The 17,599-nt window shown below is 34.0% G+C and overlaps 2 protein-coding genes across 2 annotated transcripts; both read left to right on the top strand.

Annotated features, from left to right (window-relative positions):
* Positions 1 to 207: 207 nt before the first annotated feature.
* Positions 208 to 4,532, top strand: LOC129321064 (probable inactive purple acid phosphatase 28). The gene is given in 5 exon segments (XM_054966794.1): positions 208 to 464; positions 594 to 741; positions 1,897 to 2,324; positions 3,022 to 3,304; positions 3,307 to 4,532. Coding segments are annotated over 5 exon segments (1,230 nt in total). The 5' UTR covers positions 208 to 272; the 3' UTR covers positions 3,486 to 4,532.
* A 2,842-nt stretch (positions 4,533 to 7,374) lies between these two features.
* Positions 7,375 to 15,435, top strand: LOC129319175 (mannosyl-oligosaccharide 1,2-alpha-mannosidase MNS1-like). Its single transcript, XM_054964163.1, is given in 15 exon segments — positions 7,375 to 8,527; positions 8,637 to 8,807; positions 9,544 to 9,656; positions 9,981 to 10,046; positions 10,169 to 10,340; positions 11,068 to 11,157; positions 11,385 to 11,509; positions 12,234 to 12,299; positions 12,494 to 12,522; positions 12,525 to 12,601; positions 12,681 to 12,779; positions 13,858 to 13,938; positions 14,011 to 14,181; positions 14,550 to 14,775; positions 15,038 to 15,435. Coding segments are annotated over 14 exon segments (1,503 nt in total). The 5' UTR covers positions 7,375 to 8,527; positions 8,637 to 8,657; the 3' UTR covers positions 15,076 to 15,435.
* Positions 15,436 to 17,599: the final 2,164 nt, after the last annotated feature.

Raw genomic sequence — 17,599 nt, 5'->3', positions numbered from 1 at the left:
TTGTTATGTCTAAAATTAAATAAAAAATTAAAAATGTTAATAAATTGTGATTTATATTAAAAAACAACACAAAATTGTGCCTATAGGAGGAAAATGAGAAAGTATGCCAAGCTCGGACTTAATTTTGTAGGAGCAAAATTTTCATCAAGCTTAGCCTTAAAAAAAAAAAAAAAACGAAGCCAATAAGTCAAACAAGGAGATGTTGGTACTTATTACAACCTGAAAACACCAATCTTAGCCTCCAAATGCGAGAAAGCTGATCGTTGGCAAATATGGCTTCTGCGAGTGATGGCTGGAATTGGAAGTATTGCTTCCCCTACCTCTTCTTCGTCTTTGCCATTCTTTACCTCACTCACTCCCATTTCGCTACCAAACTGTTCATCGGCAATGAAACGGTGCGTATCAAGAAGACTCGGGATCTCCCCCTCCGCTTCCGTTCCGACGGTACCTTCAAAATCCTTCAGGTCTCTTCTTCTGTCTCTGCTTTCCATTCACTATCTCTGGGAGTTCCACGGGTTGTTCAATTAGTACTTGTTTTAAATTCTTCAGTTTGATCCAGCTTGAGATTTCTTTGCAACGTTTGTCGGTGACAGGTGGCTGATATGCATTTTGGTAGTGGCGTCATGACAAGGTGCCGAGACGTGTTGGATTCTGAGTTCGAGCACTGTTCCGATCTTAACACGACGCGATTTCTGGAGCGCCTGATCGAGGTTGAAAATCCCGATTTTATTGCCTTTACCGGTAATTCTTACTATTTTTAGCTGTTTTTTATCCATTGCAATTTGCTTGGTCTGCGTTCGTGGATGCTCGAACTTCAAAGTTTGGAGTTATTGTATCACTTGAGATTGAGAAGTATCGAAAGGGTAGGCTGTATCTTGAATGTTTGGTTACGCGCCATAGACGCTGTGAAGTTGAATACTAGGGGGAAACAACGAAGTACCTTGTCTTTCAAAAGTGAAGTTTAGTTCATTGCCTTTCTCGGACTGGATATCATTGGACAAAAGCTTATGGGCTTTCATTTCACTGGTTTTGATTATATAGAAAGTATACTAGCTAGCCACTAGAGGCAGAAGCCAGTACAGCGGAAAATATTCATGGTGGCATATATGATGTGCACCGTGAAATGCAATTTGATGGTGTGTCGTGGATGATGGCTCTCTGGTTTATGGAAAATGTTCATTCCATGATCTTCCTAATTCATCAACGCTTGAGAATGGGAGAGTCAGTGAAGGTTAAATTTGAAAGGGGGCACAGAAAGCGTTACATACTATTGGTATTGAGTTAGTTGTCATTGCTAGTTTTTAAAGGAAGTTAGTTGATACTAATCAACTATTGTAACTACATACTTACTTTTATGAGTAATGAAACAAAGGTAGATGGGGGAAGGGATTGGTGTGGGTGAAATCTTAGAATTGTGTGAAGATAACTTGAGACTATCTATTTCTCTTTTCTGTGTATTAGAAAAACTTGGTTAAAGGGGGAGTAAAGTGTCCAAAATAAATAAATTAAAGGAGTTCATCCAAGAGTTGAAGCTTACAAACAAATTTGTTCATTCGGACTGCAAAATTCCTATAGTTTATCGTACTTTTGTGAGCACGCTGCAGACAAAGTGTGTTACACCTGTCATATTATTCTGTTAACAAAAGCTTTCAATGTTTAATAGCCTTTGACCTTTGAATGGCTGCTTTTGGCTGCTTGAAGTGGAAGGGAAACAGCAGTGGGTTTCTCCACAATTTAGTCAAGGGAGAGCGTCAATTGTGTAGGTTTTTTTTTTTTTTTGGGCCGTCCCACCTGTATAACTCAATCATACAGCAACTTAGTACTCTGTGTGTGTGTGATTGCTTGTTTGTTTTCCTGTAATTGTCTGATTCACATAGATTCAGTTCTTGCAATCAGGTGATAATATATTTGGCTCAAGTACCACTGATGCTGCAGAGTCTATGTTTAAAGCTTTTGGGCCTGCTATGGAATCAGGACTTCCTTGGGCAGCAGTTCTTGGAAACCATGACCAAGAATCAACTATGAACCGTGAAGAGTTAATGTCTCTAATCTCCCTCATGGACTATTCAGTCTCGCAAATCAATCCATGGACTGCTGGTCTCTCTGATCCTACCCAAGAAGGCATAACCAGTAATATTGATGGCTTTGGCAATTATCACCTCAGAGTTTATGGTGCCCCGGGCTCCACATTGGCAAATAGCAGCATTATGAATCTCTACTTTCTTGACAGTGGAGACAGGGCTGTTTATGAGGGAAAGCGAACTTATGGATGGATCAAAGAGTCTCAGCTTAATTGGCTTCGTAATGTTTCCATAGAATTTCAGGTAATAAGCAAACCAAATTATCAACCGTAACTGCTAAGGAATAATTGGCCTTTATTTTTAGATTCATTAGTTTAACTAGTATTATTTGACGATGGATACGAAGAGATTGAGTCATATCTGTGAGTGGTTGCAGTGTTATAAGGCATGCTTTAGCTGCAAGTTGCCCTTGTGAATATTTCTATGGAGGTGCTTGTTTGCTAAGGAAGCAATTTGATGCTCAATCTGGCTTAGGGTAGATTTCATACTAGGTTAATAAAGGTGAAGTCCTACGCGAAGATGCCATTGATTGTAATAAATTCTTGAAATGTTTCCTGCTACTCTGCTAGCATTAAGGGTTAAATATTTGAATGATAGCTATGATTTGTCGATAGCTTACTTTGCTTATTCAAAAATGTATAAACCATTGCAGAATAAACAAAAATTCTCATTTTCCCCCGTCTCTGCTTCCCATGTTTATCACTCCGTCTTCCTCCTTTGGCAGTCTCCATTCCTTAGATTAACGGGTCATCTGTGAAGGGTTATCATGATTGAAATGTAGTCTATTTATCAGCAGAATTCACATCTTTTGTTATCATGCAATAATTCAATCATGCACATCTCTTCTCCATGTTTTAATAGGAAACGATTTTCCAAATCCCTTGGGGGAAATTTCCCATATTTAGATTCCATTAACATGTTGCAGGTCACACACTAACAGGCACAAAAGCAGGATCCTCTTCCTTTTTCTGATGCTTTTCCACGTCCTGATCCTCTGGCCCTTGCATTCTTCCATATACCAATCCCAGAAGTATGGCAGCTGTTCTACAAAGATATTGTTGGTGAATTTCAAGAAAGTGTCGCTTGTTCATCAGTGAATTCAGGTGTCTTGAAGACATTTGTTTCCATGGGAGATGTGAAGGCCGTGTTTATGGGCCATGACCACAAAAATGATTTCTGCGGAAATTTGAACGGCATCTGGTTCTGTTATGGTGGTGGCTTTGGATTCATGCCTATGGGAAGGCTGGGTGGCCCAGGAGAGCAAGGATCATTCTGGCTGAGCTTCAGAAGGGACAGAACTCCTGGATGGGTGTAGAGAAAATCAGGACGTGGAAACGTCTTGATGATGAGAAGCTTAATAGGATTGATGAACAAACTCTTTGGCATTCACGGCTCTCCGGATGATCGTGCTGCTACTGCTTTGGCTGTAACTGTATGTCCGTAAGTCCTCTTCTGTGTTGTTAAACTCTATTTACTCGTGTTCTTTTCAGAACAGCATGTGGAGGAATTTTTTTTTTAAAGATTCAATAATGTAATAGTAATTGGTGGAGGGAGTCAAATCAGCTTATCTTGGAGTTTCAAGTGCAAGTCCTGAGATATGCAACTATGTTGGATAAAAATGCCAAAGGCATCTCAAAAGTACCCTCTAGGCTGTCGTTGGTAGTAATGGCTCCACACTGCGGGAGTCTGGGTTAGTTTGGATGTAAGGTGGTAATATCCTCAGATTTTCTATGATAATGGGGGATGAGAACCAAAAAGATAATGTAGTGGTGAACTGTTAAAAGAAAATGTTTGATCTGACAGTTCGGTTTAATCCTTAAACATATGTTCAAAAGAAAATTGTTTGCGGTGTTTTTATTAGAAAATTCTAATAACAAACATTTTAAAAATTGTAACTACAATTTATCCTTCTTATCGCCTGGTGTATTTTTCTGCATGCATACTATTTTAATGTTATCAATTCTGGTTAATGTGGATGATGCAAGGCTGGTTGACCAGCTATATCAGATAGGCATGGGGAAACACCGTGGCAGAAGATCATGGAAAAGTAAAAAAGGAGACGAAGTCCTGCTGAAGTACTAAGCAAGCTCTGGCGTTTGGAACAGGGTCAATCAGAGGATGTCTTCTAAACGAATTTACCTATCAGTTTCTTGAGAAACTTCAACGATTGCCATGATTGAGTTCTTCATGCCATGTAGCCTATGAGTTTTGTTAATATAGTTTCTCTCCGAACTATGGAATTTACTCATTTCTTTTATGGATTTTGATACTGGAGAGAGGAAAAACCACTTGATTGATTACTTGCTAGAGTACAGCGTGGTGAAATGAGACTTTGATCATGTAACCACATGAGATTAACTCAGGTACGGGGAGGTTCTCGTAGGAGATTCTTCTAAGAAACTAGCTTATTAAATGAGGGAGTATTTATAATATATAAACTCTATTTTACAATGAGAGTCATCACGGCCATAGTAGGCATTTGATGAGGTTTGTTGGTATCTATTATATAAATAAATATTTTTTTAAAATATAATAAATAGTGGTTTGGTTGTTATCTTTTGAGGGAATGTTTGGAAGTTTACCTTTTTAATATTAAATTAATTTTATATTCCTTCTTCAATGATGAACAAGCTGTTATTTGAATGCATTTCTTTTGCATTACTTTTACCAGTCAGAGGTTGATTTTCGTTCAATCTCAGAAAATAATGTTAGAATATTTATTTATTTATGAATTAACATTAATTAATAAATCTAAACAGATTGGTCTTTATGATTTTGTGTGAATTGTGGTAGGAGGAACACACAAGTAAGCTCAAAGGGCAGAGGTTCAATTTACAATTTAATAGTCGTCAGTTATTATGGTAGGAGGAACACACAAATGAGCTCAAAGGGCAGAGGTTCAATTTACAATTTAATAGTCGTCAGTTATTTTCTATCTCTTAACTAATTGAGTCAGAGATAATAAAATATATAATTATTTAATTATTTAATAAGGCGGTTATCGATTTGATCTATATAAGTCGATTAGTCGATAACTGTAAATATACATCTCATTTTTTTTTTGCTCTATTATCTTTGAACTTTTGAAGATGTTGGGAACTCATATGAGTTGTACATCTATTTACATTCGAGATAATTGAGCTTTCTCAAGTGATTAATGAATTTTTCAAGTATGCATACATAACCTTACTTATTTATATGAATTGAGATATATAAAATCAACAAATAAGAGATCTTCATCGGCTTAGTTGGATAGCTTGGTGCATATAGTCATGCTGGCTAAGTAATTACCAAAATATAAGCAAGTGGTTTATATAAAAGGTTTGCCCTCCTTTTTTCCCCATGTGCCTATGTGCGTATTTGATACATACACTTATTTAGAATTGAGGTTCACTCTATTTATGGCTTGTCTGGATAGCTCTTAAAAGCATATTCAAATTACATGTATGATATACTTTTGTCAAATTTAATAAATAGTTGGATCATCTAAGTATACTTTTGATGGATGTAAATTCAAAACTGGCACTTAAATAAGTGATTAAGAATTCAAATTTTATTTTATTTTTATGTGGCAACTTAATTAGAAGGTGTCTATTCTTTCTTTCTTTTAATTGAATAAAATAATATTTCTTCTCTTTTCAAATATAAAAGAAAATAACTAATTTATATAGTTTAAGAAAGTTAGTTAAGTATAATAATTATATTTGAAATAAAAAAATTTGAACTAAATTATTCATGTAATTGATGAAATATATTTGTTCAGTGAAAATAAATGTTAACTTTATGAGAGACAGTTTTAAAAAAATGTGATAAATGTTCTTAAAATTTGTAGTTTTGTTTGCTTATAAATAAAAATAAAGAGACATATGATATTTTCTTTTATATTTGAAAGGAAGTATATACTATTGACAGGATCTATATATTCAAGGAAAAAAAAAATAACGTCTTCATATGCACCTAATTAATTTGGGGCTAAGTATTTGTACAGTATTTATGCAAAATTTATTCTTGAGCCATTTTCTTATGTAATATTTGGAAGGTAAAAAATGGTTTTTAGAAAAAAAAAACAGAGAAATGCTCCTTCTAATTTTTTAAAATACAGTTTTCATTTTTCTTTATAAAAATGTTTTTTTCAATACACCAAATATTTTCTTAGTTTAGATGAACAATTTATAAGCAAATCTCACAATACTGTAAATATCGTAATTTTTTTTTTAGCTCTAGAAAGAAAAAAATAATCACTCCCAAACAAATGGAATAAAATACATGCTCTAAATTAATAATGCGTAACATTTTAATGATTTTATTGTGACACCCCTATTTTCTAAACAATTTTAATGCTCTATTTACCAAATACAATATATATGTAAAATATATTTGGCCTGAACCAAATACTATGTATTGAAAAATTATGTAATAACTAGATTTTTTTTTTAACCTGAATAATAACTGGAGTTTTACCCCTGAATGAATTACAGACATAATCTATTTTATTTAACAGTAAAACTAAGCTACTAAGTTATTTTTTAAATAAATAAAGATAAAAGTAGCTTAAGATCAAGCGTCACTTTTTTTTTATTAATATAACACTATTAGTGTAAATATGATGCATTATATGGAATTTAAAAATAATCACAATAAATTATGATTTAGTAGATTTTTTTATATTATATATATATTTGCCCAAAAATATTTTATAGACATATTAATATACAGATATTTATCATCGATACTTTTCATGTCAGAAAAATTTGGGACCGTTTATTTATATACGTTATAGCCAATCTTCCAATCAAATTCTAACCGTTGAGTTATTTTCCTCACTTCATCATTTAAATATAAATATACATAAGTTTTAAGATTTAATTGAAAAATTAATTGTCATTGTAATAAAAATAAGTAAATGAACCTAAGTTTTGTTTTTTCATGTTAAGAAATTTTTTTTTGGCCAACAAACAAATAGACACACCATTTGATTCCTATTATAATTTTTAACTATCTCATTAAAATTAGGGAGAGATAATTAAGTCATTAACTTTATTTAAAAATCTAATAAATTTTTAATTTTACTCATATTTAAACAATTTTTTTAAATTGACATTACATGGTCTTTTATATTTAATGACTTTAAACAAAAATATTATTAAAAGATAAAAAATCTAATTAATATGTGATCAAAATATCTTATATTAGAGAAAAAAAAAATCTTCCAAAAACGATCATGTTATATATAGAGAGAGGGAGAGTACCCACAAGCCAACATAAGGAATGGCAGAATCTTTTTATTATTAAAAAAATTGAAGAATCTCAGAACCTTCTCGATCCCATGCCGCGATCCCCGGCTCTCTCTTTCGCTCAATCTCAATAACAGAAACCAAAGGAAGCCCAACATTCATGTCCGCAATCCGAGCTTTGACACTCGTGGACTCTTCATATCAAACCCTTCCTTCGCATTCTCTTGTCTATCCGTTTCTCCTTTTCCTCCTTCGCTTCGCCTTTACGTATCTCCATGCACCCAATGACTCCTTGTTCCCGTTTTCTCTCTGTTTTCTTCTGCTTTCTCGCCATTTCTGTCAATTTCTTGTTCTCTTCTCTCACTTGATCCACCACGTTCGAGTTTTCTCTCGCAAATGGGGAAGAAAGTTTCTGCCTCGACATCGCGCGGAGGGCGCTATCTTCAACCTCGGTATTACTTCAAGAGGCCTAGACGGCTTGCATTGATCTTTCTCGCTGTAATCTCCGTTACATGGTTTGTATATGAGCGCCAATCGCTCACAAGGGCCATCAGGTATAAAATCGGTTGCTTTGCTAGATGATCTTGCGCCCCATGTGCAATTTGAGTGGATTTTTGGATATCAGTTGTTGAAAGTGGCGTTGAGAACACTCAGTTTAGCAAAAGCTACCTTCTACTTGCATTCTGAGGTTTGAGGAGCAAATAGCTAAACAAGCATTCGATGATCCTGGGTTTGCAAAATGGTTTTCAGCCTCCAAACTGAAAAAATGATATCTTCGACAGCATTTTCAAAAATACTCCTGTTCTCTCTAGCAAACAGAGTCATAATACTCTTCGTCGGGGGAATTTTCCATTATCGACCTAAAATCATTCTCTTCCTGTTAAAACTTCTCTAACAGAGTCGGCGAAAAATGATTAGGATGGAGTCACTTGTGATTTAATCTATTCCTGCTCTTGTATTGAAGCGCTTTTAAACGTTATTAATAGAGTCCTACTATGTTATAGATGCATTTGTGGCGCTTTGAATTTTGAATTGAATTTCTTTACTTCAGACTTTTCAGAATTCTGGAGTATTTGAATCAATTGTGTTCATATAGTTTCCATTTCATGCCTTTTCAAATTAGTTCATCGTTCTAGTTTACTTTTGCTCCCCTTTTCCCCGCAGGAGGAGATTTTGAGATTAAATGAAGAGATTACACTCCTGAAAAATACAGTAAGAGCTGAAAATTTAGATTATCTAAGGCTCGTTGATTTGCTCTATTAACTCATTTTTAGCCTTTGAGTGGCATTTTTGCGTTTGATTAAGTTATTTGAAATTGCAGCTGGAAGACATTAAGTCCAATATGAATGCTGCAGATGGACAAATCCAGAGTGGGATACATGAAGAGCCATATGATCCTGTTAGCTTCCAACGAAGAGAGAAAGTAAAGGATGCCATGCTTCATGCATGGGCATCTTATGAAAAGTATGCATGGGGCAAGGATGAACTTCAGGTATTTCTGCAATACAGTCATCATTTCATAAATATAATGCTTTAGATGATGAGTTTGATGTCTATTGTTCTGTTACTCCCCTCCTTTTGATTTGAGGTGTCTTGTTATTTATTTATTTATGTTTTAAAGTGTGGGTTGAGAAACTTGCAAAACTTGGATGATTTGACGGCAAGATGCACAAAATAAAAATAAAAATAAAAATTTTAAAATAGAACATGTTGCTGCTGTACCATGAGATCACCTTGACTTGGTAGAGACTGTCTTGGATCCTGGTAGGGCCCTCATGCACCCTCAGACCACCTTGAGGAGTGTGACATTATATTACAATTTTAGGTGTCCACTTCTGAATTCAAATATTAATTACAATTTACAAAATGTGATCCTTGAGTTAGTAGTCATCCATTTGACTAAGCAACTGAAGTTTGCAAAAGAGTATGTTGGCTTCTTACTGAGGTTAGGAGCTTTAGTCAGCATGTTTTAAGAGTTTTTTATACAAGGCACAGGAAAACATGCAAGTTCTCTCTGCAACTTGAATTGATTGTGAGTGTACACGAAGGACATTGCCACAATTTGTCAGTTCATTTTAAGTCTAGCTTTGCTTATGCTGTAGTCCAGAATTTGGAATGAAGTTTTCTACATTAAATATGTGTTTTGTGTTACTGCATATTTTGGCTGTTACTGCCCTCCTTGTTGGATGCTACTATGAATCATAAGTAGTTTCCTCTTCCTTTCACAGCCACAAACAAGGGATGGTATTGACAGTTTTGGCGGTCTAGGGGCAACTATTGTAGATTCACTTGACACTTTGTATATAATGGGTCTTGAAGTCCAGTTTCGAAGAGCTAGAGAGTGAGTTATATCTTATTTCATTAATGCTGGTTAAGCAATCTATTTATATACTTGTTTTATATATATTTTTCATCGTCTCTTTTTAAATTCTTTTTCATCCCTTTGTTGATGGATTTAATTTGAGATACAAAGTGGGGGGAAAGAACTGATTTTCTCCTATTCTCATGTTCTTGATGTTGTCTAGGTAATGTCATTGTTTTGGTGTGTCTATGCATGTGCATGTGCACATAAGCATTAATATTCTATAGTTACAATTTAATATTTATGGTTTCTCTATTGAAGGAATGATTGCATGCAAAGAATCTAACATGGTGAATATTGCAGGTGGATTGCAAACTCATTGGATTTCAACAAGAACATTGAAGTTAGTGTTTTTGAGACAACCATAAGGTTGAAATAGAAGGTTCAATCTTATTTTTGTTATGTTACCTTCTTGTTGTAACTTGATTGCTTGAAGCAGGTTTTGGTCTGTATTCCATTGTCTCTCACCTGTTCTCTTTGATTGATTTCAGAGTTCTGGGCGGTCTTCTTAGTTCTTTTGATCTCTCTGGTGACAAAATGTTCCTTGAAAAGGCTAGAGAGCTTGCTGATAAGTTGCTGCCTGCTTGGGATTCACCTACAGGAATCCCCTATAATAGAATTAACTTGGCACATGGCAATGCACATAATCCTTCTTGGACTGGGGTATGTTCTGTCCCTACCATACATGTAAATTGCTCATTCTTCTAATGTTTTACTTGTACGACTTAATTCATTGATTTGGATCAAAATGTTTTCAGTTACTGGAAAAATCCTATTGTTAGGGATTTAAAAACCCAAGATTTTTTTTCTTTAGTCTGTCCTTTTCTGGACCAAACATTGAAGGATAAAACACCTAATGTGGTGTTGCCTAAACATTAATCATCAATCAATGGGATCATTAGCAAGGATATCGGACATTTACTTTTACATTTTGGTATAGGTTACTGTCACCTTCTGGTTCCTCAATATATCCTTTCATTCTCTTGGCTGTTGGTATTGACTAGTTTCCTATACTGTTGGTATAGATTTCAGGATGATGATATCCAGTATCTGTGATGATGGATTACTTGTATGTGATGATCTAATTTCAAACAATGATTTTCTAAATTTCTGTTGCAGCTACAATTTTAGGACCTCATGTCCATGGTACATCTTTTTGTGATATAATTGTTTAAGTTTATTATGTCTATCATAAGTATAGGGAATACATTATGCTTGGGAGAAGAATATACTGAAAGGCAATAATCAAAACTTAAAAGAAGAAAAAGAAAAAAAGAATGTTGGTTTTGCTTCTCTAAACTTACTTGGAACATTGTTTGAGTAGGGAATAAGGAAAATTAGAAATGTTTTTTCATAAGTATAATCTATCTTTTATTGCTTTTGTTACTAGGGAAACAGTATTCTTGCAGACTCTGGTTCAGAACAGCTCGAATTCATTGCTCTATCTCAAAGGATAAAAGATCCCAAGTACCAGCAGAAGGTATTATGCATTCCCTCAATGCATTTATTGTGTATTTTCAAAGTAATGTGTTTTGCAATCAATTATTGTGAACCTTGTTATAGTCATATGCAGTATTTTCTTTTTGGCGAACTAAATTCATGTATTCATTCACATGACTTAAAAATTGTTGTCAATTTTGTGTAACTAATTGCGATCTTGATATTTTAAGACATTGGTTTTGAGCAAATTGCCTTATAATATTTCAGGCAGAGAAAGTTATAAGAGAGATTCAAAAAAATTTCCCTGACGATGGTTTGCTTTCCATACATCTTGATCCTCAAACTGGAGTTACAGCATATGGATCAATTACATTTGGTGCTATGGGTGACAGGTAGTGTAACTTTATAATATCTTACAATGTGATCATATTTGACCATGCATTTTTAGAAGCCAGAGTTTTTAGCTTGTAGTAGATTACTTTTTTCTCGTTAACAAAAATGCTTGTTTGCAGAAAATAATCTAAACAATTAGTTCTCACATTGAAAGGGGTGAGCCTGAGTTTTGTGGACTAAGCAAGCCTTATATCTTCAAGTCAAATTTGTTTGTAACTTCATTCAAATTTTCTTGCGAATTCCATGATGACCCTTTTATACTGTAGGATATAGTTGGTACGTTGACTCTTTATGAGGGACTGAATGCTTTGATAATGTTTTGATTAAATGAATTTTAATGTAAGGACTTGAGTGATCTAAACTGCAGTTGGATATTCAATGTATTCTGATACTGGTAATAAGGAATCAATTGGACTTATGAATTTATGGATGGATGGGGCTACTTATGTGATGTTGAATATTTTTTTGTGATTTGTCTTGTTTATGTACAATCATAGATGTTGTGCTTGGGTATCCTTCATTTACATATTTTTAGAGGATGAACATTTCTGAAATGAGCATTCCACTCGGCTATGCCATGTCTCTTATTGATAGGTACTTACACTGTGACAGTATTTAAGCCTTCCAGGTTTTAATAATCTTCAGTATGTTGAAGATTCATGGGCATTTTTTTCATTTACTTCTTAAATTTAAATTTAAAGTCTTCCATATGTTGTGTTGCAGCTTCTATGAGTATCTACTTAAGGCCTGGATACAAGGGAACAAGACAGAAGAAGTAAAGTTTTACCGGTAATAAACTGTGGAATCTTTTTAGAAAATTGTGCATATTTCTTTGTATTTGCGAACCTTAAAAAGAAAGAAAGAAAGAAAGAAAGAAATAATCCTTTTGGCTTTTGGTTAGAAGTTACTTGTTTCATCTGTCCTGTGTCAGCAGGCATGCACTTGCTTCTTTTAATAAATGTGCAAGCAAATTGTGTATACAGAGAAATGTGGGAGAAATCAATGAAGGCCTTGAGAGCTTAATTAAGAGGTCCACTCCATCATCATTTGCATACATAGCCGAGAAGGTTGGAATCTCACTTACTGACAAGGTATACTATAAAAAGGAAATCTGCAAAATCTTGGCTGAGAACTCTGCGAACAGAATATGTTAATGCTGTCTTGTTTCAGATGGATGAATTAGCATGTTTTGCTCCTGGAATGGTGGCATTAGGATCTTTTGGCTATAATCCTGGGGAAGCTGAAAAGTTTTTGTCACTTGCAGAGGAGGTAATACTTAAGAAGCATTTGTGTCAAGTCAGCACTAGTGCTGATTGTTGAATTTCCTTTGTTTGGTTAGCTGCTTTTTTTTGTTTGTTTTGTTTTGGGGGAGGGGCGTTGGAGAAAGAAAGAAATTTGCAAATTTTGTAAATAAAGTCACTGGAAGATAAACAAGTTCATTTTAGGTCTTCTGAATTTTCCAAGCTTCCTTGATTTCTTGGTTTCAGGCATTAATTCGACAGACAGTTTACTAATTAATTACCATGTACATCAGTTTGAATAATTTATATGTAGTTTATAGTCAGTTCACAACTGATTGTAGTTCCAGTACATCACGCTTAGAGTTGCCATATGGTTTCAACACATCTAATGTTATGAGTGCTTTTGTCTGTCTGACCAAATATTCATCATGAGTCTTGGCACAAATCCTTGAGAGCTTTTGCCTGCATTGTTTTCATGTTCTAGTCATTTTGCCTATCACATTTGTGAGTAGGATATTGTTCAACTAATCTGGGTTAATTTGTAAGGAGATAAAAATACTTTTTTTATACATTATAGAATATGTGAGGCACATGTTGCTGCGCTTGTATGCTTCGGGATTTTTTGCTTGATGGCATCATACAACTCTTCTATCTATTATGTTATGTCATCACTTTTTTCTTATGGCTAACTGTTTGTAGAGGACAATATGAAAGTGTTTCGGTCATGACATCTCTTAACTAATGGGTATTTGAAGATTATTTATAAACTTCATGGAGACCAGTGCTTTCTAGCCATGATTTAGGTTTAGCGTTTGAAACTTGTATTTCCAAATTGAAGTTTCTTGAGTTTGTTTAAATTATTCATTTTTGCTGAAAATTATAGTGCCATGACTTACCTTAACTTTCCTCCTAGGAACTGGAAGCATTCGAAATGGAAAAGATTAGGTCCCATCCTGTGGCAAGCTTGAACTTTTTATTACCTGGCCAAACTTCATAGCATCCAAACCTTTTATTTGAAATTTGACTAATTTTTAACCAATGAAAAAAGTTATGTTTCAATTGCCATTTATTTTAGCGTTTGAATTCCATTGTTTCCTGTTATGCAGCTTGCATGGACTTGTTACAATTTCTACCAGTCAACACCAACAAAATTGGCTGGGGAGAACTACTATTTCCATGAAGGAAAGGTTTGGATCTTCCATTCTGAGACTAGTTTCAAACTCTTTTGGGGTTATGTGTTATGATAAGGAAAATTGTAGGATATGAATGTTGGCACCTCATGGAATATTCTAAGGCCTGAAACAGTTGAGTCACTCTTCTATCTCTGGCGATTTACTGGAAACAAGACATACCAGGAATGGGGTTGGAATATTTTCCAAGCTTTTGAAAAGAACTCTCGGATCGAGACAGGATATGTTGGGCTCAGAGATGTAAGAACTTCTCGAACATTTTCTCCCTGCAGCATTATAATTATTTTGATTCAAACTCTGGAATATTTAAACATTCATTTTGCTCTTAGCCATGCAAAATCTGCATTAGTTTATTGGGTATTCTCATATTGTGATGTGCTCTTTTGCGGCACAATCAAATGCCTAGCCAAATTTTCTAAACAACGTGCAATGTAGGCTAAACACTCAGTTGGCAGCATGATAATAAACAATACAGGTTCAATAACTGATTAAACTTGCGAAATCCTATTTGTTTTTATTCATGAAGAGAAGTTTCTGTGTGCACTGAAATTGTCTTTTTCTGTCCTGTGTGCTAAAAGCCATTGTTAAACTTTTGGCAAAATATCCAGGTAATATCAGGGTCCAAAGATAATATGATGCAGAGCTTCTTCCTTGCAGAAACACTTAAGTATCTCTATCTTTTGTTTTCACCTCCATCAGTTATCCCCCTGGATTCATGGGTCTTTAACACAGAGGCCCACCCTTTAAGAATTGTGACTAGAGATGGTCATCCGGAGGTCTGGAGTTCAAACCGGGAACCGAAAATCCCTCGTCACATGCAGGGTCGGAAAGAAGGTAGACTTGATTACAAGTAACTGAGTATTGTTGGTTTAAAATTAGAGGTAAGAAGGGCATCTTGACCTTTTGTTTGGCGAAACTTATTGTTAAGATGTTTGATATAACAAACATAGGAAATTTAGGATTTATGTGCTGTAGATGTCCTAATATCTTGTGGGTGCTTACTTCTTTGTTTTTGATTTTTGCTTTTTATGATCTCATGCATAAATTTTCATGAATAGAGAAATGATGACACCCACATGTAAAATATCATTTGAAGGATATGTCTGCTCCTCTGCTCTCAACTTAGATCCATAAACTCATTCAACTTTACAGAGTGACAACGTTAGTTCAGCGGTTTGAGAATGTTGAGGCTGTTAAATTGATGACTGCCAGGTGGACAAACTCTGTAGTAATGGGTGTGGATTTCTTGGAAGTTTTGTCTCTTGATACACACAGAGATGCTTGCTTATGCAGATATGCTACTTATTTTCCTTGCTTTCTTTCGTTTTCTCTTATTTTTGGGAGGTTGTAAATGCTTGTGAGTGGGTTGGTCAATGAAACATGAGATGTTAGTTTTTTATCTTGGCTACTTCTCCTGTCCTATTTATAAGGCAAAAAGAAGATTAGATCTAGTTCTATTTATAGGACGCTTTACTATTTTTTATATTCATCTTTTATATTTTTGTCCTTATTAAATGTTAAAAAAAATTATTAAATATAATTTATTTGTTATTATTAGTTATCAGGAATAGAGGTGAAAACTTATTAAATTTTAAAATAGTGTTAAAAAGATTTAAGGTTTTATTTGGTTTCATTGAAATATGTTAAAAGTGACTTATATATAAATAAGAGGGAGAATAATTTTCTTACTTCTTGGAATATTCATTTTAAAATTAACGAATGATGTGATTTATGTTAAATTTCACAAATAATACGATTCATCTTGGAATTCATGTTTAATGTAGAGGATTCACAGTTTACTTGATTAGTTAATAAGGTCTCCAAGTAATAATTGAACTTTGGATTATTGTCAAGACATTGAATTGGAAATGTTATCAGGCCAGGGGTATTAGAAATTAAAAAAAATCAAATTATTAAATAACATAAAAATACACTAAAGTAGTCTACTTTCATAATGAGTCATTAAATTTACATATACAGCAATTAAAAAGCTCTAAAGCATTGAAAGTAAACTCCAAACTTATGTCATAAGGGAATTACAACAATAATTAGTTCAAAGTGGTTGGATCACAAAAACAATTCTAAGCATGAAATCAAGATGTTTATGATTAGATTGGGTAGCAGCAATTGAATCGATCTGAACATGAAATCTGGTTTAGTTTTTAAAACATTCACTATTACAACAAAGTAGTGGTGCAAAGGTTTACTGGAACTTATTGGTTTAGTGGCATCGACTTCACGCAAACGATGGCTTGCCATTCAAAAAAGAAATCGAGAGAGAGAGAGGCAGGGAAGAATTTGGGAAGATCAAGTAATAAAGAGAAATGACTTAATTGGGATTGATCAATTAAAGAACAAATGAAAATGATAAGAAAGCAGAACAATGGAAGCCCACCAAGTGAGAGAGTGCGAATGAGATCATCAGTTGTAAAGAAAGGCTTTGCCAACTCTAATCACACCAAAGGATCATTCTTCCTCTCCTTACTTAATATAATTATTAGCTCTCTCTCTCTCTGTCTATATATGTGTGTGTGTGTGTGTGTGAAAGTAAAGTGGGGATTGTTGTTATTATGAACATATTATTGTTGTTATAATTTTAATTTGTGCGGATGATGGGACAAAATAAACATTTAATTGTTTTTTTATGTATACAAGAATGAATAAAAAGGAGAAGCAGAATGTTTAGAGAGAAACTTGAAAAGAGAGCCGTGGAATGGAAGGGGCAATTCAAACTTCCAAGGAACCAAAACTTTTTTCTGTCATATAAATTAATTAAAAAGAAGAAAGAAAAGAAGAATGATAATGAAATTTACAGATATAGATTGGGTTGTTTCCCTTTGGCGTTTTCCCACGTCCCTTCTATTATCTTCCTTTCTTCTCTTTCTATACACTTTGCAGTCCTTCACACTCACATGCCCCCCCTCTCTCCACACACACACACACACACAAACACACACAATGTGCATTTGTTTGACTTGTAAAAAACTAAAAATGTTATGAGCGATTAGCAACTAAAGATGGGTCTATATATATATATATTGATTAAGTATATGTAATCTATTGATCGCTAGTGGGAATGCAAGGATATTAGGAATAGAGCGATATAATTTGTAATGGCATGAAAAAAGATATACCAACAAATTTTTTTGAATCTTTTATAAATTCCATATTCATCAATTCAATGATTTATAGATATTTTCATTATATATATATATATATATATATTGATGGGTACCTACCAAAAAAAAGTATGAAAAGTTTGAAGGGAAGCTTTTGACTATAATAGTGAGTGGTCCAACATCAACTTTTGATTCTAAATTTTGAAGCTCCCTAAACTTTTCTCTTCCAAGTTATGTGTGTATATAACTGTATAAGTAATATAATATAATATTAAAAAAAAGAAGTAAAACACTCCAACAAATAATTTAATTTAATTAACAGTAATAACTTCCATCTTCTTCACTAATTGACCATCTGGTTTCTGCATTTGCAGATATTATCAAATTAAATGACTGTTGATGAACATCATGAGAGAGAGAGATGGATCGTAGACTCAAACTCAATTAATTTGTCTCACATAATATTGAAAATCCGGCTAATCCAGCCAGTTAAACTAATAAATCATTGAATAAGTATTTTGATCAATTTAATCACTGGT

The sequence above is a fragment of the Prosopis cineraria genome, unplaced genomic scaffold (assembly GCF_029017545.1).
Source record: "Prosopis cineraria cultivar Desert tree isolate PC_DT_omini unplaced genomic scaffold, ASM2901754v1 PC9, whole genome shotgun sequence".
NCBI lineage: Eukaryota > Viridiplantae > Streptophyta > Magnoliopsida > Fabales > Fabaceae > Prosopis > Prosopis cineraria.
The sequence above is the reverse complement of the archived record's forward strand: the minus strand, read 5'-3'. Positions and strand labels throughout refer to the sequence as shown.